The sequence below is a fragment of the Meriones unguiculatus genome, chromosome 2 (assembly GCF_030254825.1).
Source record: "Meriones unguiculatus strain TT.TT164.6M chromosome 2, Bangor_MerUng_6.1, whole genome shotgun sequence".
NCBI classification, from domain to species: Eukaryota; Metazoa; Chordata; class Mammalia; order Rodentia; family Muridae; genus Meriones; species Meriones unguiculatus.
In genome coordinates this window covers 27,885,984-27,909,923 of record NC_083350.1, presented here as the reverse complement: position 1 = coordinate 27,909,923, position 23,940 = coordinate 27,885,984, and the positions used below count along the sequence as shown (strand labels likewise).

The following is a 23,940-nucleotide window of genomic DNA, read 5'->3' as shown; positions in this document are numbered from 1 at the left end:
ATATCAGTGATCTTTCTACCTTCAAACTTCAGTGGCTGGGAATTCAAGTAGGTTAGACTTCCTTTTTAAAAACATGTAATTCTTGTTATTGATATTATTATTATTACTCCTAGGAATTTTTTGATGTCTGGCCAGTTCTGATGGGTGAGGCTCCAGCCTACTCTGGTCCGAGGACTCCAGATGGAAGGGTAAGTTTCTTGGAGTTTTTTTTTTTTTCACCTACATGGCTGGACAAACTCATCTCAAGAACTTTAATTTATCACGCATATTTATCTTCACTATCTTAGGCTGTTTCTCCTAATGTGGTAATGCTTCACAACTTTCTAACCCTGTCACTTGCAAAATTTAATATCTTGCTGGAATCTCGTAGGGAGCTGGAGGAACAAATGAGGCAGGAATTCCACATTCCATAATCAGGAATATATATATATATATATATATATATATATATATATATATATATATATATATATTGAGCTCACCCCTTAGCCTACGAGGTCCTAAAACTCACAGTGCTCTCTTGCTTCAGCCTCCCAGGCAGCTGGAATTAGAGACCTGTACCAGCAGGCACAGCCATCATTTATTTCATTAATTTCATTCTCCCATTGGACAGACAGTTGAAGAGATTAAGATCTGGAAAGGCCAAATCATTTGTACAAATTTAAAACCAGGACACCTCTCTCTCTCTCCCTGGTGACTGTCATCACAAACATGCCTTCTCATGGTCACTTTTGCCTGCTAATATGACTCATGCTTTATTGGCTGAATTCAAATGCATTTTAAAAATACAGCTTTGGGCTTTAACCGCCCCTCCCTCCATCCTAGGTCTAAAGGCCTCTAACAGCCATTTCTCATTTCATCTCCTTTAGAAAGTAAAATGGCATGTGTGTGTGTTTAAAGTATGAAAAAGTACAGGCTAACTTAGGTGTCATGGGGAAAAAAAAACAAAAAACCAAAGTACACATAGCTTGTCTTCAAACTGCTATATTTCCAGACACCAGAATTTAGCCACCAGAGTACTGGTGGCTCTTTGAAAGACCCTGGTGTCACAGTGGCCACTGTTCAGCTAAAGGTAACAAAGGTGCCCTTGATGGCTCTGGTTTGGTTTTCCAGAGTCTGTGAATTCATACATGAATGTGGCTTTGAAGGCCACACAACAGCTGCAGTGTGCAGGAAAGGCCCTATTTGCCTAAAGCACACTGATTCTATTTTACTGCCTTTTTTTTTTTTCCTGAAAGCAAATTGATTTTCCCGTAGGCTTCAGGTGAAAAAAAAAAACAAAAACAAAAACAAAAAAAACCCAGCACACTCACCGAATCTGTTAGACATGAGAGGAACTTTTCTGAAGGGTACCCTGGCAACTGTGCTTGGCACCCCACTGTCAGCCATGGTGGCAGTAGCAGTGGCCACATTCTCACCTATGGACTCTACAACAGCCTGTGTTGCTCAGCTGGGATGGTTTTTGTTGGTTTGTTTGGCTGGCTGGTTGGTTTGGTTTCCTGGACTCACGGAGATATGCCTCCCTCTGGCTTCCAGAGTGCTGGGATTACCGGCGTGCATCACCATGCCCAGCTACAGCTGGGATATTTGGGGACCTTTTCTTCTCTTGTCTTTTTTTAAGACAAGGTCTTACTCTGTATCCCAGGCTAGTTTTGAACTTAACACGTAGCCCAGGCTGGCCTCAAACTTTTAGTGAGCCTCCTGTCTCCTGACAGCTGAGATCACAGGTGTGGCCACTTACTTAGCTGACTGGAGTCTCCTTATATAGCTCCGGTGGGCCTGGAACCCACAGTCTTCCTGCCTCTGCCTCTGTAGATGCTAGGTTTACAGGCATGAGCCCCTATGCCCAGGTGCTTTACAGTAGTTTAACTTACAATGGGTTTATGGGGATGCAACCCATTGTGTGCAGAGCAGATGTGCAAAATATTTGTTTAGTCACTATCCCAGAGATAACCACGATCAGGTGTGGCCTGCTCAAAGTTCTTCTGTGTTGTAGAAAATAGTTCCTTTCAGGCTGTGACTTGCCCTGAGCGAATCCTTGTTATAAAATAGTGGTGGGCTCCATTTCGAGTGAAAATGCTCATGAAGGATGATTTGGGGTGTCATTTGGGCATGTAAACAGCCACCATCTTCCCAGCACCAACCACGAAGTAGACTGATAACTTATTTATACAAAGAAAGTATGAACCCCCTCCCCAGTGAATCAAGTTAAATAAGGAACATATATATCAAAACTGTAGCAGAGCTCAAACTGCACGTGTCTTTGAGCCCTACACCCTGGAGGCAGAGGCAGATGTGGAGGTCCAGCCTCATCTACATAGTGAATCCCAGGCTAGCCAGAGCTACAAAGTGAGACCCTATTTCAAAAAGCTAAAAAACAAAATTGAATTAGAAAAACCAGGCCTGTGAGTCCACTGAACACATGAAACTAGTGAATAAATGAATGAATGAATGATGCAACTCTGTGCTTGGATCTCATAAAATAAGTGGCATCTAATGCTGGGTTCTGCAGCATTCTCCAGCTCTTTATCAGACCATCCTGCACATGAGTTGTGGGATCAATGGGTACTGAGCTCTTCAACTCTTCTATAACATGTTTTACACACACACACACACACACACACACAATTGTGTGAAGTGTAATAAATAATCTGAGAATTAATATTTGTACCTAAAGTTAGATTAGAAAAAAAAAAAAAAAACAACAACCCCAAAAGCCACAAATGCCAAGTGAAATCAGTAGTAACTGGTGAATTTAAGCGAAGGAAATTGACATAGTTGTGACCTTGTTGCTATTTAACAAATTCTGACATTGTAGAGGGACATAGGTATGTCAATCTATGTTTTTGACATAACTTGCTCATGGCATAGGCGTGGACTTGCTGAAAGGCTTCTTAAAGTAATGTGGCTGAGATTTATGGTCGTGGCAATGATACTCAAGAACATGTCTGTAGGATACACTGCCATATGTGAAAATGCTGAGTCAAAGAATATGTACATTTTGACATCCTGCTAACTCTCCTGCAACTGCAAAACATTGGTAGGATGAGGTAGCCCCAAGGTTGAAATGATAGGTAGGACGGGATATCAATAAGGCTCATGTTGCTGTGACAGATATTAAGAGAAGAGTGAGGTTTGTAGAATGGAGGATCCCCATGCACTCTGGCCTTGGCAAGAGGTCTTTGTAGCTCCATTTCTCTGACAGGTGGACAGTGAGAACCCTCTGTAACTTTGCCTTGGAAGTCAGATTCAAGATCTAGATTCCTAAGCCAGTTGGTGGTGCATGCCTATAATTCTAGCATTTGGGAGGTTGAGGCAGGAGGATCAGAAGCTTAAGGTCAACCTTGGCTGCATATCAAGTTTGAGGCCAGCTAGAAAGGACAACATGAAATCTTGTGTCAAAACAAAACAAACCAAACAAAAAACCCAAACCAAAACCAACCAAACCAAACCAAACCAAACCAAACAACCAAACAAAAAAGAGACAAACAGGGTAGCTCAACACGTAATGGCTCGTGTCACCAAGCTTGATGCCCTGAGTTTGATCCCTGAGTCCCACATCATGGGAAGAAAGAATAAAATCCTACAAGTTGTTCTCTGATCTCCCCATTTTCACTGTGATATGTGCACATGAATGAACACACACATGCCTACCTTCCTATACACACCCACTCTAAATAAACCACACAAACACACACACACACACACACAATTAATTAGCTTGGTGGTTACTTCCTATACAGCTATGATGGGGAGGGTAGGTAGAATGACAACAGGATCCTTTGGGCTTGCCGGTGGGGCCGCCCTTCCTCAAAGGCATATAAAATGGGGAGTGGTGGAACACTGAACACCCTCTTCCGGCTTTCCCACATCCACAAAGGTTCCTGCACCTGCCTGCACAAGTGTGCACACAGCCCACAATCCAAACAAGCAAATTATCCAGCCTTCTGTAGTTCAGTTCATGACACAATGAAAAGAAGGGGTTGGAGAGATGGCTCAGCAGTAAGAAGGGCACTGACTGCTCTTCCAGACCCCCTGGGTTCAATTCCCAGCACCCACATGGCAGCTCACAACTGTCTATAACTCGTGTTCCAAGGATCTGACACCCTCACATAGACATACATGCAGGCAAGCACCAATATACATAAAATAAAAATAAATAAATTTTTAAAAAAATGAAAAGAGGTCTAATAGCTGAGAAAGAGACACGCAAGTATAGAGTCCATGCTTCTTAATAATGCAAGTAAGCAGCTGTTTCAGTAGCAACTAGTTTTCAGGCTGGCAATAGTGGTCATTATCTGAATAGCTGTGTCCCAGATGAGAGAGAGAGAGAGAGAGAGAGAGAGAGAGAGAGAGAGAGACCACAGTTCCATTTTAAGCATCTTCCCTAAGTCACATAGCTGAAGGGTCTCTCCAGCTAGCAATGGCCCAAGCCCTGGTGCTGGCTCATTGTCTCACTGTACAGTAGTCCTTCCTTCTCCTACATGGAGGTTCTCATCCATGAGATGGTTGCTAAGCTGCCCATCCTACTTAGGTATACAGGGGACCTGATAAGATAACGGGCTTTTCCATGGAGAACAAGAGTGGAGCCACCTGCCTGCTGGTTCTATGAAGATCTATGACCTTCTATGACCCTTAGTGAGGGTCAGCTAAGAACAGTGAGCACTGGGAGGCAGCAGAGCCTTGTCCTTAGAGGGAGCTAGGAGCAAGCGTGGCACCTCTGAAAAACAGGGGGCATATGACAGTGAAGAACAAGGTATGAGCACCATGTCTTAGGCGTGGGTAAATTTTGTGTGTTCTTCTCCCTATTAAAAAAAAAAAAAAAAAAAAAGGAAGGAGAAAAAAAGAATCAGTCTAGTTTCATGACACACTTCTGTGGAAGCCCTGCCCTCACCCAGTGTGTAATTTTCCTCTCTTGCCAGGAAATTAACTTTTACAAGGTCATTGACTACATCCTGCATGGCAAAGAAGACATCAAAGTAATCCCGTAAGTTTCATCTCTAGACACACACAAAACTTCGGCATACTTTCAACACCTTCAGTCTGTGGGTGCTATATGAACTCGGATTAAACCCTAAAGGGCTTGGTTGGAGGCAGGCAGATCAGTGAAAAACAAAACAAAACAAAATAAAACAAACAAAAAATGCCACAAACAAACATAAAACGGAGATTTACAAAGTGGTGGAACCAGGTCCCCGGAGGGGAAGAACTTGATCAAAGATACAGCATGCTGGCTTAGGTATCAGGCAGAGTCCCAGTGTTAAGAGACAAGGACCAGGACCCTCTCCCCCACTAAGAAAAGATAATGGTCTCAATTTGAGGCTTTTCAACCACTCTGTGGAGATCTTGGACTCCTGGGGTCCAAGCAAAAGGCAGAACCCTTTCTGAACTGGGCAGGGCAGGATGCTGAGGGTGCCTATAGAAGTCTCTTTTAGAATGGAGAAGTCATAAGTTCCCTTGGGATAGGCTTTGGCTGGTTTGGTCAGCAGAGTGTCCTAGATGTCGGGGCTTGGATGTCTTCTTATCTCCCAGAATCTCCCCTGTACCAAGAGCCACACCCAGAACTGTACCTGGAGACAGTCTCCATTTCTCACCTTAATTGCAGGTTCCTTAACCTGCAATCAAGCTCTGTGAGAGACCACACCTAAAGCTGCTGCCCTCTCCCCACAAAGCCAGAGAGCTGAAGTACAGCCCCAATCCCCAAACAGTAGAGATAACTGGTCAGTCTTGGTCACCAGGTCAAATTCTGAAATTCTCCTCTGTCACTCAGGGAAACAGTCCCCAGGTCTGCCTTTTGCTAGTTGAGGATGAGAAATTGTCCCACACTCCCCTGTTGCTGGGCTCTCTTTTCCTGTGCTTGTATAAAGACTGCTTCTAGGATGATGAGATGGCTCAGTGCTTAAGGGCAATGGCTGCTCTTCCAGAGGACCTGGATTCAGTTTCCAATTTGCATGGAAAGGACGACGCGCACGCGCACACACACACACACACACACACAGTGCACAGGCATACATACATACAGACAAAACACCCACACATATAAAATAAATAAAGTAATTAAAGCAATGGTTCTTTGCCCTTCCCTGCTTTTTCTCTCCCTCTTTTCCTCTTCAAATATGTTGCTTTCTAACTTCCTTTCATTTTCCTTTAAACTTTTCTTTTCTTTCTTTCTCCCCCTTCTCTCCCCCTTTTGAAAACAGGGTCACATGTAGCCCAGGTTGCCCTGACTCTTGGTATGTAGAGGAAACTGGCTTTCAACTTCTCATCCTCCTGCCTCTATCTCCCAAGCACTGGGATTACAGGCACGAGCTGCCATGCCTAGCTTCTTACTCTCTAGCTTCACAGTCATTAAACTCATTGTGTGTCTTTTACATTATCACAGCCACAGCTTTCCTTGTTGGTTTTTAATGCATGTATGTATGGGTACACACCCATACATGTTTGTGGATGTACATGAGTGTGATGTGTAGAGGCTAGAGTTTGATGTCTAACCCAGAGTTTGCCCGCTTGCTCCAGGGATCCCATCTCTACCTACCGCTGCTGTCACACCTGACTGACAGGTTACCATTACCCACTACTTTGCCCACTGAGCCATCTTTTCCAGCCCCTTTCCCGGATCTTATTAATGCGGCACATCTCACCAGGCTCAAATAACCATCATCTGCTCCACTGCTAACTGGGTATGTGGTTGGGAGCATCTTACAAGCATTGTCACCGGGCAGGGCCCCACATTGGTAACACCGTTTTGATTCTTGCAGGATTCACTAATATTGTCAGGGAGAAGATAGATCAACCAGATCAGTCTACTTAGGTAACAAAGATGGCCTGGCTGGATAAGAAGAGACCTGTTCTCTGTGGATGTCTGGACACGTGGCATACACTTAAACAGACAAACATGCACACACATAAATTTCATTTTACATACACATAAATTTCAAAAGTTTAGTCTTGAAAACTAACATATTCAGCTGGGTGGTGGTGATCTAAGCACTCAGGTGGCAGAGGCAGGTGAATCTCTGTGAGTTTTAAGCCAGCCTGATCTACAGAACTAGTTCTAGGACAGCCAAGGCTACACAGAGAAACCCTGTCTGGAAAAACACTACCACCAAAAAAACCATGAATAACACATTCATCTCCTCCACTTTCTACTAATCACACAGGCCAGCCATGATTCATTGTTGGAGAGGACTATCCATCACTCATACCAAATCAAATTGCCAAGCACACCTAGGATCCTGGTTTATTATAAAGTATTTTTTAAAAAGTCATGCTGTAAAGTGAGATATTTATGGCACAGATAACTGCCTCAGATCAAGCCTACAAAGATATCTAAGTCAACGAAAAAGGCACATTACAGCAAAGTAAGAGAAAGACATAAGTAGGAAGTCCCAAAGGCAACCCATACAACAAAGGCAGTGATTCGAGGAAGGCCACAGTGATGGCATTCTCAGACTGTACCAGAGGGCTATAAGTCAGAAGTCTGAACTCAGGGGGTATTGGCAGGGACACGGAACAAAGGGAACTGTAGCATATCACGGATGGTGTGTATATCGGTACAATTACTTTATAAATTAAAAAATATGTACATCTTACCACTCAGCATTTCTGAGACACACACTACAATATGCAGAGCTGAGTCAGCAGTGCTGTTTCACCTAATCTCAAACTGGGAACGGAGGTAGGAGATGACCAGCAACATGGAGATAGATAAATCGTGCTACTGTGGCGAGAAGGAGAACTGTACAACATGAAATAGCAGCCAAACAAAACAATAAGCAAAGGATGATCCCACCTAAGTCAAGTTGGGAAACAGGCCAGTCAGGTTAGAGAGGACAGGGGAGCATAGCCACACGGTAGAATGCTGAAGAAAAGCGATACAGTTATACTAGAATGAGGTTCTTCAGGGTTGGAGAGAAGGCCGGGCTCGAGAAGGTCTGGGCCTTCCAAAGTGCTGACGCCTCTGCTCTTGACTGGTGTGGGATTTCTGAAATGTTCACCTTCAGGTGTGTGTGTGTGTGTGTGTGTGTGTGTGTGTGTGTGTGCACGCGCGTGCACCTTCTAAGACCAGAGAGGGACCCTGAGTGTTCTCTATCACTCTGTCATTGAACCTGGAGCGAGGCTGGAGGCTAGCAAACCCCACTCATTCTCTTGTCTCTATCTCGCACCCCTCAGTGCTATGGTAACAGATGTATGCAGCCCCACTCACCCTCTTACCTGGGTCCTGGGGATCTGAACTCAGGTCCTCATGATCATGCAACAAGCATTCTCATTCTTTGAGCTGGCTTTCCAGCCCAATGTTTACTGTCTAATAACTAATGATGACTGGTTTTTATTTTTTATTTACTTATTTTTGTTGTTGTTGTTTCTGTTTGGTTGGGTTTTTTTGAGACAATCTTGGCTGTCCTAGAACTGGCTTTGTAGACCAGGCTGACCTTGAACTCACAGAGATCCACCTGCCTCTCCCTCCCTTGTGCTGGGATTGAAAGTGTGCATCACCACGCCCAGCTGATGATGATTGTTATGCATTTTTCTGAGTCTAAATTTTTTTTTCTTTACAATAACAAAGCAAAAAGTAATAAAACCATGTGTCTCCTCAAGGAAGGGGACACATTTTGAGAAGCACACTGCCAGGTGGGTTTGTACCGACACACAGTGAGGAGGCTATGATAGTACTGTGTGCATGCATCTTACGGGACCTCTGACATCTATGTGGCCCACTGTTGGATGAAGTGCTGCTATACAGCACATAACAGTAAGCTCGGGAGATGCAGTGTTGCCTCTCCTAGAAATAGTATTGAAGTTATCAGCTTCGAGCTTAGTCCACGGCAGGAACGCCCCACCCCTCTACTTCTTGGGGGAAGATGGGGCCTGTGCTTTGCTCCGCCATCAGGAGTAATCAGTGGAATGACTATTTGGATGGTTTGGCTTCATGGACGATCTTGAAAATGTTTTACTTGTGACCCCTTTTTCATTTCTGAACATACAGTAGACAGCTGGCCTGCCTTTGGGGTTGAGGCAGAAGCCATGTGTGGAAGCAGGGGCTGGGCCAGCGGAGAGAGAGGAGGTCCAGTCCCCTGACTTGAAAGTCACTCTTTATCTTTGGCCTTTACAGGAACCCACCTGCCGACCACTGGGCTCTAGTAAGCGGTCTCCCTACTTACGTGGCTCAAAATGGCCTGGTAAGTGATACAACTTGGAGGGGAGAGAGTGTGAATCAAGCTGACAGCAAGTGTGACTCTTTCAAGAGTCTCTCGTTTTTCTAGTTTACACAGAGGAGAGGAGATCCCTGACCTTTCGGGGAAACGGCAGATGTAGAGAAATAGCTCTTACACGGAAAGGCATACAGTGTTACTGACAATAAAAACTTATGTCAGGGACAATGTCCTGACTAGCTGATCTACCAGGCTTCCCAGATACTAAGAACCAAGCTCTTACATCAGGTGTAATTTCCATTCCCAGTCTCCCCCTCCTACCCACATACACAGCAGAGCACCCGTGTGCTGCTACTGCCATGCCTGTCTGGTTACTCAGACCTTTCCTTGCTGTGACAAAATGCCTGCCGGGGACCTCCGATGACTTTCAGTCACACCTCCAGTGACCCATTTCCCCTAACTAGGCCCCATCTCCCAAAACAACACCACCAGCTGGGGACCAAGCTGTCAACTTAAAACCCTCTATAGGATTTTTTCATATTTAGACCCAAACGACAAAGGCCCACCATTCAGGGTCGAGGGTAGAAAGATGGTGTGCTATCTCCTGTGTCCCAGAGCAGGGTCATGTCTGTTAGCTACACATCACACCTACGTGCTGTTTTGGCCTGTGGCAAAGCAGTGCTTCCTGGTAATCGGGTGTCCAGGAAGCCAAAAACAGACAGGGAAGTGAGGTGTGGCTTCCACTGTTCCCTTCAAGGCCATGCTCCAACAAGTAGGAGAGTACCTGCTAGGCCCACTCACCTCTTAAAAGTTTCTACTGCTTCTCAGCATGGTCTCATTGGTGACCAAAAGTCCCGTGTTACCTGTGAGACTTTGGGGATCCTCCGTATCCAGACTTTATGACATGCAGACCTGGCTGCAGAGGTTGGGAGCAACACACCGTGTGCGCCTAGTGTCACCCGTATTAGGCCTGAGGCAAGAAGACAGATTTCAAGGTGGTCTGATCAGACGGAAGGAGCCCGATCTAGGGGGCCTTGGATTGCATGTAGAAGGCTGGGCCTTTAATCCACAGGTTAGTGGAGGTGAACTGAGAAGGGAACAGCTCAGGGAAGAGGTGAGAACAGTCTCAAAGAAGGGGCAGAGGATGTCACTCAGGGGTAGAGTGCTTGCCAATATGCTTGAGCATTGAACTTCACTAACCCGGGTGTGGGGGTGTGGCAGTCCACTTCTGAAATCCTAGAACCCAAGAGGTGGAGGCAAGAGGACCAGATGCTCAAGGCCAACCTTGGCCTCATAGTGAGGAGTCCAGCCTGAGCTAAATAAGACTCTCAAACAAAGGAACAAACAAACAGAGTTTATAGTAAGAAGGCAAATCTTGGCTAGGATATACAATGATGAGTCACCTTCAGTTACGAAGAAGTAGAGACATTTTTCAGGGGCGTGTCCAGCAGGTGGATGAAGAGACAGTTCTGATACAAAGGGGAGAGTAGTGCAGCGATAGAGATGAGGAGTCTCAGGGTCAGGCAGCACAGGAAACCTGAGGGACGGGGCATTCAGTGCAATACTGGGAGATGCCAGCGTTTCCAGAGCAGCTGGAGGAAGAGGATTCTATGAAGAATGAAGAGAGGTCAAAAATGTTTGAAGACCCAGGAGAGACAGTGCCATGATAACCAACGAAGCAATGTGAAAAACCACATGTATGTAGCACAGTGATTTGGTGAGAAAGAAGCAGGGGGGGTCCCACCACAGTATGAGGTCCTTGGCAGACCTAGTAAAAACAGATTTGTTAGCAAAGTGGAGGCAAAAGCCGGGAAGATGGTGACTGAGGAATGGTGGTCAATGAGCAGGTAGAGAATTCAAGAGAAAGAAGGAGAATGAATGCCTGGATGGTTGCTATGGTGACTGTGTGAGCTGAAAGAAGATTAGCCAAGTTGTGGGAGCATGCCCTCTGAGCTGAGAGCAACAATGAGGAAGGTGTAAGGGCATCTGATGGACATAGGCCGTACAGAGGCTTGGAAAGATGCTACAACATATGGGCAGTGCTCAGAAAAACAAAACAAAACAAAACAAAACAAAAAACAAAACAGGGATAGTTCAACCTCTGAAACCAGGCAGCCTCTCTCTGCAGTGGGCAAGCATGGCTGCTGCCAACTCATGTGCAACTACACAGCTGCATACAGTGGCCCCATTGTCAGTGCTCCAGAGGGATCATATTGATCTAGTCTTCAAGAGAGGAATCTAGCAATACAGAATCAGGTTGAAGCACTCTTTGCTTCTTAATCTTCTTTATAGCCCAAGGAAAGAATCCTTCCTACCAAACAAATAAAACAGGACTCTAATGTAATGGAGCCAGAGATGTTTAGAGTAGCTTCTTAAACCTCAGCTTTTAGGAGGCAGAGGCAGGTTGGTTGCAAATTCCAGGCCACCCAGGGCTATGTAGTGAGACTGAACACCCCACACCCTGCAAAAACAAAAACAAAACAGCACTTACAAATACACAGGAATGCGTGCACCTGAACATCAAAATACTTAACAAAAGAGCCACAAAATGGGATACTATGTAGTTATTAATAGTGACAGCTGTACACTTAGCTTTTTTTAGAAATACCTGGAGAATGTAACAAACAGAGTAAAATCTAGAAGGTGACCTTTTCTATCTGGTAACATCAGTTGATAACCCTGAGCTGTTTTGAATCTGTCCACCTGATGAGCACAGTGGGTCTTGGGCAAGGACTTGTGTTCTGAAGGGTGAGCAGGGTTTTCAGGTTCTTGCTCAGCTCTGACCAGCTGTATTATTCCTCTCTGGGCTTGCAGATCTGCAATATAATGAACGCCCCTGCAGAGGACTTTTTTGCATTCCAGGTAAGCCATGTTTATTTGATTTCTTAGGCATAGGACTCTTTTCTTTCTGTCTTCAGAAAGAGCATTAGAACACAGTAGGACCCACCTGCTTTCTTGGGAAGCAGTCTGAAGAGTAAAAATTTGAACAAAGTTACGTTAAAGGAAAGGGGAGAAGGTGCTAATTGGGTGAATTCCAAGGTCCCTTTCAATTTGAGAATACTTGCCATCCTTCATTTTCTGACCCCAGGACCATTGCTTGGGCTACTCCCTGTCTGGGATGTTTCTGATCCTGGCATCTAACACCCTGGCTGGTACACGCCAGCCCTGACATCTCTCGAGTGGGAACCGTAGCTCCCGGCATAGGGAGTTTACAGCATTTGTACAGCTAAAGCCACACAAGACCCAGGTTCCATTCTCTCGGAGCTGAGCCAGGCCATTTGGGTCACAGCCCCATGTCAATCCCAGTTACCTTTGCAGCATGGCAGTGGTCAAGCCTGCAGTTCTTCTACTCTCTTGTAGAAAGAGCCTCTGGATGAGTCTGGATGGATGATTAAAAATGTGCTTTCCATGCCAATTGTCAACAAAAAGGAAGAGATCGTTGGCGTGGCCACGTTTTATAACCGCAAAGACGGGAAGCCCTTTGACGACATGGACGAGACCCTCATGGAGGTGTGGGATGCTGGGCAGCCGTTCACTGGTGGGGGTCAGCATCCACTAGCTTCAGGCTTGGCCTTCCACAGCTGTGTGTGCAGCTGCTTGACCACTGGGAGGGGTGGGAGGTCACAATCCCAAGGAGCCTTGAGAGCCATTTTTTTCATGTGCCCTCCTCACACACGTGCCCCATGTGATCAACACGCTTTACTTTTTGGAGCAGTTTTAGATTCACACGAGAACTAATGAGAAGGCACAGAGAGCCTATGTACTTCCTGCTTGCTCCACTTCCTTTTGTGACATTATTATTTATAAATACTTTAAAATGCATTTAATCTGTTATTTTATCACAGCCTGCCCACCTCACCCACTTTATAGCCAAGAAAACAGGTCTCAATAGTCTTGCCCTCAGGACCCGGGCTGCCGCCACCTCTAATTCTTTCTTTGCAGTCTTTGACTCAGTTCCTGGGCTGGTCGGTCTTAAATCCTGACACCTACGAGTCCATGAACAAACTTGAAAACAGGAAGGATATCTTCCAGGACATTGTGAAATATCACGTGAAGTGTGATAACGAGGAGATCCAGACGATCTTGGTGGGTAGTGGTCTTCACTTGTTTCTGGTACAGTATGCCATGTTGATGTGCTGGTCTGAGGCCAGGTGTGAAGCCTACCAGGCATGAATGGGTTCAGCCCTGTCTCTCCCACCTAGCACAGAGGTGTGACAGGCCTCAAAGGTGGGTGGATGACAGGTGAGCACCAGAGAGTAGTTAATAATGACTGCCCAACAAACAATAGCTCTTGCAGAATCACCTCTGTCTTGGGGCCTGACCTTGGCTTGATAGCACTATAGACCCCACTTTCCCCTGGGATCAAGACTGACTTGCCACCAGCGACAAGAGCGACCAGTCTCAGCCATTACTCTGGCAGGAAGCTTTATCTGGCAAACCTGTGGATCAGAGGCCATTTCACAGAGCCTCCCTTTTATAGGATCACTCACTTAAAAGACCCACACACGTGGGGAGCAAAGCAGTGGTTCTGAGAGAGCAGGATGCCTTCCCATAATTATGCCACTTTGTAATTTGGAGATGCGGCTGGGTGGTGGAGTGCTTACCCAGCATGCATGAAGCCCTGGCTTTGCTCCCGAGTACTGCACAAACTAAGCATGGCAGAGCGCACCTGTAATCACACACCTGGAAGACGGAGGAGTTCAAAGTCATCTTTGGTGGCATAGTGAGCTTGAAGCTGGCCTGGGCTGCCCAAAATCCTGTCTCAAAACAAAATACAGTTTACACAGCAAATTCCCACTTAGGAATATGTTTGAGGCCTTCCATGCATTCGCTCCGTCAGGTGAGCAGGAAAGGGTTTCTTAGTACAGATATGAAGGAGTTGAGGCCCCAGAGAGAAGGGAATCACTTAGCATGAGAAGCGTTCTCACTTAACCTTTGTCAGGAAAATGAACTACTTCTCTGTGATCTTTCTTACTGGGTGACTCAGGAGGTGGTGAGCACCCCATCAGGACAGTTGTCCAAATAGCAGGTGAGTGCTCATGGATCAGGGGTGCTATCATGAATGGGAAACTGGATATGTGAGGATCAGTGGTTCATTGTTCCTGGGGGAGTGGAGAGGGTGTTAAATAAACCAAGATCCAACAAACAAATTGACTTAGTCAAATGGCTTGGGATATGATATCCAGCTGAGACCCCAAGGCCTCGGCTATACACCTCACATATCAACACATCCCAGGCCAATGTTCTCAGAGGCCTCTCATTCCGTTTCCTCATCTCTGTCTCCTTTTTTTTCAGACGTAAGTAATCCCAGCTGGCCAGGTCTCCTACCTCTGCCTTCCAGCGCTGGGGTTACATGTGTGTTCTATCATGCCCAGCCTCAGGCTTTTCTTTGCTTTGCTTTCCTTACATAAGATCTCACATAGCCCAGACTGGCCTCAGTCTTGTCTGTAATTGAGAACAACCTTGAACTTCCGGTCCTCTTGCCTCTACCTGAGATCACAGGTATGCACAACCATGCCCAGATAAGCCAGAGCACGCTGGGTAAGCTCTCCACCACTAACCTATATCCCCAGCAAAAGACCAGTCCTTAACCAATCCTTAAGCAGATGCCAGAGAAAATCTGATTATTTTTTATCTATTGGTGGTCAGTTCATAGGAGAAACGCCAAGTTTTGATGAAATGCCTCATAACCATAATCCCAGCCAAATGATGGATATGTGGACCAGAAGAACACATAGCCTCCATGAACCAGTTGGAAGTTAACAGATTTCACCCTGGAACAAGAAATCAGAAACAATTAACTCATTCCTCCACCTGGCACATGAAAATAGGCACAGAGAGGAAAGGGCCTTGCCTCAGGTCACGCAGCGCATGAACAAAGACTTAGGGTTTTGTAGCGGAGTACTTTGTGGCCAAGGTATGCTGCAGAGATCACATCTCACAACAGGTCTCATCCAGGAAATTTACTGGGGGACAAAGACAGACAGACAGACAGACAGACAGACAAAGAGTGAGAGTGGTCTGTGACGGTGGGAACTTTTTGAAGGACTGGCAATGGGTGATGACCTTGCTGCTGTGTTGCTGAAGGCAGGCTTAGGGAGCACCTGGTTTCTAATAAGGACTATGGCCAAACCCTCACTATCCTCAGCCATGAGTACCAACAAAAACATGAATAACAATGTTATTTTCTTCATACTACACTGTGACAATAAATTACATACTTATTTTAGTTGTACTTTTGTTCATTCAGAGACAGTTTTACTAGATAGCCTGGGCTGGCCTGGCCTTCTCTATGTAGCTTACATTGCCTTCACGTCTATGACCCGCCCCTCCCCTGCCACAGCCTCTGAGTGCTGGGATTACAGATATGTTCCCACCGTGTTTGGCTAGTTCACATAGTTTGTTTAAAAACAAGGACCAGGCCTGATGGAATGTGCCCGTGATCCCAACACTTGGGAAGCTGAGGTCGGAGGATGGAATGTTCCAGGCCAGCAGATCTCAGCCAGCCAGCCCTACACAGCCAGCACAGTGGGACTCTGTCTCAAAAATAAAATCACTTAACTCAATGCTAAAGTGCTTGCCTAGTATGGGCAAGGCCTGGGTTCCATCTCTAACATTGAAAAAAAAAAAGAAAAAAGGCTGCACAATCAAATGATGATTTTATAGGCTTTTATTGTTGCCATTTAATAGATGAGGGATTGAGATTTGGGCATTCAGTAGCACAGCTGGAAAGTGACAGGCTAAATTTGAAGGTAGGTCTCCATGGCTCCAAAGCCCCAGGACTCATTTGTCAATGAACTCTAAACAGTGGCCTCGGAGTGGGTGCTTCTGCTGGAGGAAGGTGCAAAGCAAAAGTGGGACGGGGAGTCCCCTTGGGTTCTTCAGACAATAACCTGTTGCATTTTTTTCTGCTGTTTTGGGGCCTGGCAGAAAACCAGAGAGGTGTATGGGAAAGAGCCGTGGGAGTGCGAGGAAGAGGAGCTGGCTGAGATCCTGGTGAGCAGCCTAACCCTGACGCAATAGGACTCAGGCATCCCCTTACCCTGCTTGGCTTCCCTCAGCAGACCTAAGGGAGGGTTCCAGGAGCACACCACGCCTCTTGTCTTAGTTAGGGCTTCATTGCTGTGAAGAGACAATATGACCATGGCCACTCTTACAAAGGACAGCATTTAATTGGAGCTGCCTTATAGTTTCAGAGGTTTAGCCATTATTGCCATGGCAACATGTAGGCAGACATGGTGCTGTAGAAGGAGCTGAGAGTTCTACATCTTAATCTAAAGGCAGCCAGGAGGACACTGTTCTGCATACTGGGTGGAACTTGAGCACAGAAGACCTCATCTGCCCCCACAATGACACACTTCCTCTAACAAGGCCACACTTACTCCACACCTCCTCCCTATGGGACAAGCATTCAAACCACCACACCCCCTTAATCGCTGGACTCTACTCCAATACAGCAAGGAGAACTTCCAGATGCGGAGAAATACGAAATCAACAAGTTTCACTTCAGCGACCTGCCCCTCACGGAGCTGGAGCTGGTGAAATGTGGCATCCAGATGTACTACGAGCTCAGAGTGGTGGAAAAGTTCCACATCCCGCAGGAGGTGAGGTCCAGAGCCGCTCGCCCCTTCCTCATTCTGCAGCCCGGTCTAGCCCAGAGTCCCTCGGGCAGTGCAGCTTGGCCTTGAACTCGTGGCTGATGGTCCTGCCTCTACCTCCTGGGTGCTGGGATTCCAGGTCATTGGCCCTTCCTCCCTTCCTCCTTCCTCCCTGGCTTTAGAAGAACTGCTCTGTCTGTAGAGCTTGTGCTCTGCATCTGAGGCTCACAGTATGTGCCTAGGCCCTGTCTGGGTCCTCCTTAGAGAAGACTCTTCTTTTCTGGACCAGGGTCCCCGAAGCTCCTGTGTGGGCAGGAGGTATTAGTTAAGGTCATGGAAACAGTTTTCTTCACTGCGGGGCTCCTTACAAAGATGCACCACAGGAGAGGCCGTGTGGAGGTGCCCAAAACCTCCTAGACTTTGATTAAAGTAGTGGTTTTCAAAGTGTTGCTCCAGACCACATCAGTACAACCCATGACACTGTCAGACGAGCCGTTCGCTTTACGCACCCACACACCCCACAGGCCCAGGTACGTCAGTGCATGACCAACGCTAAGGAATCTGACACTATCAGGACCTCCAGTGATTCTGAAGCGCACTCCGGCTTGAAAACCATGGGATTAAATAGCCCTTTCTCTCAGGACGGTTGCACCCAGGCACATTTAGGAATCACTGATGAAGCTCAATCCGCGGAGGGTGCGGGCGGCTCATGGTCTCCCGGCCTGTCAGTGGGCGTCCCCACTGTCAAGCCGGGGGGTGTTTTCCTGACGCGTCTGCCTCTGTGGCCACTTCCCAGTCTCTGGGTCAGTGATGGGGTGGGAGGACCTCGGGTCTCCCGAGGGCGGGGGCGCGCTGTCTCACCCATGTGTGTGTTCGCAGGCCCTGGTGCGCTTCATGTACTCCCTGAGCAAAGGCTACAGGAGGATCACTTACCACAATTGGCGGCATGGCTTCAACGTGGGGCAGACCATGTTCTCCTTGCTGGTGGTACGGAGGGCTGTAGGGTTGGGGAGACGGGCCCATTTGGCAGCCGTGGCGTGGCCATTTTTATTTACTGACTTTCAAGAGTTGCAAAATTTTGTCTGAGAATGTAGCTGAGTGACAGAGTACTTGCCTAGGGGGTTCAATTCCTAGCACTAATTAAAAAAAAATTACAAAAGTAATATAGGCATAAAAAGAGGTCCATGAACAAGCCGGGCGTGGTGGGGCAAGCCTGTAGTCACAGCACTCAGGAGGCCAGAGCAGCTTAGCCTGTGCCACCTCACAAGGCTCTCTCAAAACACAACAAAAAAGAGCAGAGACGTGTACAAATCCTACCAAGTTTTCTTTTTGTACCACACACAGAGAGAAAGAGAGAGAGACAGAGACAGAGAATACATGCCACTCATTTTTACAACCAATGCAATAATCTATAATGTTTTATTTGAAAATGTATATCATACATTCTATGTTCTTCCATTATATATGCCAATCAGAATTTCCTTCCAAGAAGAATTTCCTTCTTTCTTTCTTTCTTTCCTTCCTTCCTTCCTTCCTTCCTTCCTTCCTTCCTTCCTTCCTTCCTTCCTTCCTTCTTTCTTTCTTTTTTTGAGACAGGGTTTCTTTGTATAGCCTTGGCTGTCTTGGACTCACTTTGTAGACCAGGCTGGCCTCGAACTCACAGAGATCTGCCTGCCTCTGCCTCCTGTCTCCCGCCTCCCAGGCGTGCTGGGATTAAAGGCACGCACCACCACCACCTGGTTTGCTAATCAGATTTCTTAAAAGATTTATTTTAATTTTCTGTGGTTGAGCGCTTTGTCTGCACAGATGCAAGTGCACCATATGTGCACAGTGCCCAAAGGGACCAGAAGAGGGCATCAGATCCCTTGGAACTAGAGTTTTAGACTATTGTGAACCACCATGTGGGTGCTGGGAATTGAATCCAGGTCTCGTAGAAGAGCAGCCAGTGTTTTAACTGCTGAGCCATCTCTACAGCCCCAAGATTCTTTTGCTATATAAACTCTCACACACACAAAGCACATTTTCTACTACATGAAACATAAAAATTTACTGTTGAGGTCATTTTAGGTGTACAGTCCAGTGGTGTTAAGTATATTCACAATGCTAAACCGTTGTTGCCATGATCATCTCTAGAATATTCACCTTCTCAAACAGCAGCCATTCAACAATACTGCCTTTCTCTCCTACCTCCTGGGCAACCCCACTCTATCTTCTCTCTATATGAACTTGATCACTCTAGGTACTGCTGTAAGTGGAGTCATTATTTGTTCTATTTTGTCTGGCTTATTGCATTTATCATAGTGTCTACAAGGTTCATCCATTTATAGTTTTATTGCTGCACAAAACAGTTGTCCTTTGCAATCTGTGTGTGTGTGTGTGTAGAGGGGGATCTTGTTTTAGGTTACCTCCTCATACCAAAGCTTTGTGTATGGTCGTCTCTGATATAAAACAGTGGCGTATTTGCATGTTACCTATGCCCCCTGTGTATTCTTGTATGAGATTGGGTCTTGGTATGTAGCTCAGCTTGACCTTGATTACAGGCATGTATCGTCATACCAGGATCCTCCTGGATACTTTAAATCACGTCTAAGTTACTTATGATATCTCATGTAACGGAAACACTATATGGATATTCTAATGCATTTCTCAGAAAATAACAAGAACATGTTGGCATAAACATAAGTTTTGACAGGATCTCATGTAGCCCAAGCTGGCTTTAAACCCTCCATGTAGGCCACGACCTTAAACTTTCTTTTTTTTTTCTCGAGACAGGGTTTCTCTGTGTAGCATTGGCCTAGACTTGCTTTGTAGACCAGGCTGGGGCTGAACTTACAGATCTGCCTGCCTCTGCCTCCCTGAGTGCTGGTTTTACAGAGTACACCCCCACGTCTGGCTGACCTTAAACTTCTGATTGTCTTGCTTCCACCTCCGGAGTGCTGGGATTAGAAAGGTTTTTACACTATACTTGGTTTATACAGTACTGGGGATGGAACCCAGGGCTTCATATATGCTAGGCAAGTACTCTACTGAGCTACATCCTCAGTCCCCTAGAAAACAATTTCAAAATCTCTCTTGGGTCCACAACTGGTTAGATTCACAGATGTGGAGCCCATATATCCACAGATACAGAGAGGGCTGACTGTAACTTCTGTGCTATAAATTCTTTACCCAAATCCCTATTGTTGGAAGTGAAGGTTGTTTTTTTAATCTTTTACTATGACAAACATTGCTACAATGTCTTTGTGTGGCCTTGGTTTGTTTGCATTAGTGTTTTTGACTCAGAAATTTCAGAGCCCATCATATCTCCTTGAAAGTTTTTCTCCAGATAGCTCATGCCACAGCTCCCTGATGGGCTCACATGATTTGTCTGCATTCCTAAGAGTTCAGGCCAGGTCACCAGAAAGTGACAATGACAGCAATCTTAAATTTGGCTTTTCTTCCTTTCATTTCCCTTCCATCTTCTCTCCTTTATCCCCTGTCTTTTTCGTTCCACCCCCATCCTCTGTGTGTGTGTGTGTGTTTGTGTGTGTATGTATATGTATGTATGTACATGTGTGTGTATTGTGTGTATGTGTATTGAGACAGGGTCTCATGTAGCTCAGGCTGTCCTTAAATTCTCTCTGTAGCTGGAAGGTGATCTAGAACTGCTGCTCTTCCTGTCTCCATCATCATAGGACTGTGGCCATCAGCACGTCTGGCAGTTTGGCTTATTTCATAGAGTCAGTGTCAGCTCTTCAGAGTTCTCCCTACCTTCATTTCAACCTCAGCACAAACAAGAGTGAAATATTCGAGGCATCTCCAGGGAAAGATCCTTCTGGGTGTACCTTGACTGGCAGACCAGGTTTGGAAAGTCAGCTTTACAGGTCTGGCTACGTTCAAAGACTTGATGATGACATCATGGCTGCAAGGTTTTTAATGATCACCGTGCGCAGTCCCCTCCACCTCCAGGGCACAGATACAGAGGTCCAATTAGGATGACAGGAATAGGGTGCTCAGTGTCCCTGTTACCTGGAACTGTCTCAGGGCTGTACTGAAACTCTACAGCCTGAGTAGAGCAAACCATTGGCCACCCCATTGGAGCGGGGAACAGAATGAGGTCAGATTTGGCTGGGATCCCTGGGTTTCATCCCCAGCACTGCATAAACTGGGCATGGTGGCCCGTGCCTATTATTTCAGCACTCAGGAGTGAGGGAAGCAGGAGGACCGGAAACTCAGGGTCATCTTCAGCTCTATAGCGAATTCTAGACCAGGGCCTACAAGATGCTTAGTGGGTAAAGGTGCTTGCTGCTAAGCCTGATGAGTTCTAGCCCCATAAACTATATGGTAGAAGGAGAGAACCAGCTCTCAAAACTTGTCCTTTGTCCATATGGGTGTTGTGACAGAAAGGTGAGGCTGGAGAGAGAAAGAGAGAGAGAGAGAGATACGAAAATAAAAAAAAATGAATTCGAGGCAAGCCTGGGAGATACATGAGACACTGTGTCAAAAGCTAAAACAAACAAGCACACTTACAAGTGTAGGGCCCTGTCTTGCCCTGTCCACCTTTCTCTCTGCCTTGCTTCCATCCTCCTAAGCAGTGATGACTTATACCCCTAATATCCTTCCAGACAGGAAAGCTGAAGCGGTACTTCACTGATCTAGAGGCCTTGGCCATGGTCACTGCTGCCTTCTGTCATGACATCGACCACAGGGGCACGAACAACCTCTACCAGATGAAGTGAGTCAGCTCTTCCACCCATCCCCCACTCCCCGCATTTCTGTCTCTCTTCTCTTCCCCTCACCCTACCAGATTCATTACCCAGATAGGCACAATCCCTAGACTGACTTACCAGGGAAGGATCCCACTGTCCGTAGCCTCCCACTTTCCTTGCATTGAGGATTTAGGCCCAGTCATTCCAAGTCCAGGAGCCTGGGAATGTTGACTGAATCCTAAAAGGGACTTTTCAGTTGTGGTTGAGTCAAGAAGCTTGGGGTATGAACTAGGCTGAGGTGCAGGGCTTCTGCAAGTCCCAAGGTTCCTGGTGAGGAGGAGCCAGGAAGTTAGGAAAAGATAAGATTCTATCTGCTGTCTGTGAAGATGTCAAAAGGGCCTAGAAGCAAGGGATGTAAAAGTGGCGTCTAGGAGATGGGAAAGATACCGAGACAGACACTCCCTTGAAGGGCCTCCAGGAGGAGAGCACCCTGGGACCCACTTTAGCTATCTGAGCTCCAGAGCTGAGTACACTATTGTTTTACACCACTAAGTCAGTGATAGTTTGTTATTGTAGCAGCGGACATTAAAACTTCATACTCTGACTCTCTCCTTCCCTGTCTTATGTGTGGAATTAGTTTGAGTCAACATGTTAATAACTGTAAAAATTCATTCATCCTTGCATTTGTAATGCTCCTGACGCAGGGTTATGAGCTGCATTGCATTAAAAAAAAAAAAAAAGACAGCCCCATTCTAACCGGATTTATATTCCAGTTGGCCTCTGAGGTGTTGTCCTTGAAGCATGGTCTCTTTGAAACCAAGCTTTGAGCTGTGTAGACCATGGGTGTCACTTCAGTGTCTTAATTGGATTTCTGGCGCTATGAAAAATACCATGACAAAAATCAGCTCGGAGGAGAAAAGGGTTTAATTCATCCACAGCTTATAGTCCATCACGGAGGGAAGTCGGGGCAGGAGCTTCAAGGCAGGAACTTGGAGGCAAGAATTGAAGCTGAGGCCATGGAAGGGTGCTGCTTACTGGCTTGCTCCTCAGGCTTTCATTCAGGACAACTTTTCTCATATCTCCCAGGACCACTTGCCTAGGGACGGCACTAGCCCCCTGTGGCTGGGCCCTTCCACAGCAATCATTAATGAAGAAAATGCCCCCACAGGCTTGCCTACAGGCCAATCTAAAAGAAGCATTTTCTCAGTTGTGGTTCCCTCTTCCCAGATAATCCTGGCTTTGTCAAATTGAGTTAAAAATAAAACAACAACAATGAAAAAAAAACTAAGGAGCTCACTCATATTACATGAGAACACTGAGAAGCCAATCAGGCCCATGGCATATGAGACAGTCTGAGCACAGAATTCATGCTTCCCACATCCTCTCACTGGCCTAGGCTGCTGCAAGGATCATGTTACATTTACCGTGGGACTCTGAGCACTAGTCATAGCATTGTAAGTGTTCAACAAATATTTACTGAATTAAAAAAGAAAGAAAGAAAGAACAAACATTTCTTTCTCATGAAAATTCAGTGACTTCCCCTAAAGCTCGGCCATCTCCTGTGTGTGTGTGTATGTGAGTATGTATGTTTGTGGGGTGGGTGTGTATGTGTCTGTTCATCCAGGATAGACAGCTCTCTAAAACAGCGTGGCTTTGCACATGCACATGCCCTTTTCCAGGATAACAATGTCCAAAGAGTCCATGACCCACAAAAGGCTCTCAGTCACTTGTGAAGAAGGGTAAAGCCAAAGTTAGGACATTTGACATTGGCTCCTCATCTTCCACCATTTCATTATTTTGTGCAAGGCCCTTCCCTGCTCCTTCCCCTTCAGCATCTGCCTATAGAATTAGGAGATGGCAGGACTAAATTATAATGTCTTTAGTCTCCATCTTGGCCATTCTATGTTGATATTCATTCTCTCTCTCTCCCCTCCCCCCTTTCTCTCCCTCCCCCCTTTCCCTATTTAGGTCACAGAACCCCCTGGCCAAGCTCCATGGGTCCTCCATCTTGGAAAGGCACCATTTGGAGTTTGGCAAAACACTGCTGAGAGATGAGGTAGGGTGACCCCCATCTCACGGGAAGCCTCCACGAGCACAGGCAGCCTTGCCAGGGGCTGAGGCTGTCATTGTCTGTCATCATTTAAGGTGGCTCGTGGAAGAAGAGTGACTTTGCTGCCAGCAGCACTTCTCAAAACTTGTCTAATTCTTTTCTTTAGAGCTTGAATATCTTTCAGAACCTGAACCGCCGCCAGCACGAGCATGCAATCCACATGATGGACATTGCAATTATTGCCACGGACCTTGCTCTGTATTTCAAGTAGGTATTTCTCCTCACTTTAATATCAGCAGTGAGTACAGTAGTGAAGGCCTCAGTTTCTGTTGATCTTTGTTCTGTGTTAGGTCCAAGACATCATCTCTGCAAGACAGAAGTTCTTACACCCATCCTACAGGGAAACAGATTTGCTAAAATAAAATAGATCAGTGCTCTCTAGTCTAGAACAT

At 46.1% G+C, this 23,940-nt stretch overlaps 1 protein-coding gene across 2 annotated transcripts in view; it reads left to right on the top strand.

The window, feature by feature from the left end:
- Pde6a (phosphodiesterase 6A) overlaps positions 1-23,940 on the top strand; it is a 62,923-nt gene that overhangs the window by 13,713 nt on the left and 25,270 nt on the right. For both annotated transcript variants that reach the window (XM_060377211.1, XM_021633706.2), the window contains 12 exons: positions 114-188; positions 4,923-4,987; positions 9,113-9,179; positions 11,967-12,014; positions 12,513-12,662; positions 13,095-13,238; positions 16,083-16,148; positions 16,610-16,756; positions 17,630-17,737; positions 21,355-21,464; positions 23,407-23,494; positions 23,655-23,755. In XM_060377211.1, the coding sequence (XP_060233194.1) occupies positions 114-188; positions 4,923-4,987; positions 9,113-9,179; positions 11,967-12,014; positions 12,513-12,662; positions 13,095-13,238; positions 16,083-16,148; positions 16,610-16,756; positions 17,630-17,737; positions 21,355-21,464; positions 23,407-23,494; positions 23,655-23,755 (1,169 nt within the window). The remainder of the gene's footprint in view (positions 1-113; positions 189-4,922; positions 4,988-9,112; positions 9,180-11,966; positions 12,015-12,512; positions 12,663-13,094; positions 13,239-16,082; positions 16,149-16,609; positions 16,757-17,629; positions 17,738-21,354; positions 21,465-23,406; positions 23,495-23,654; positions 23,756-23,940) is intronic.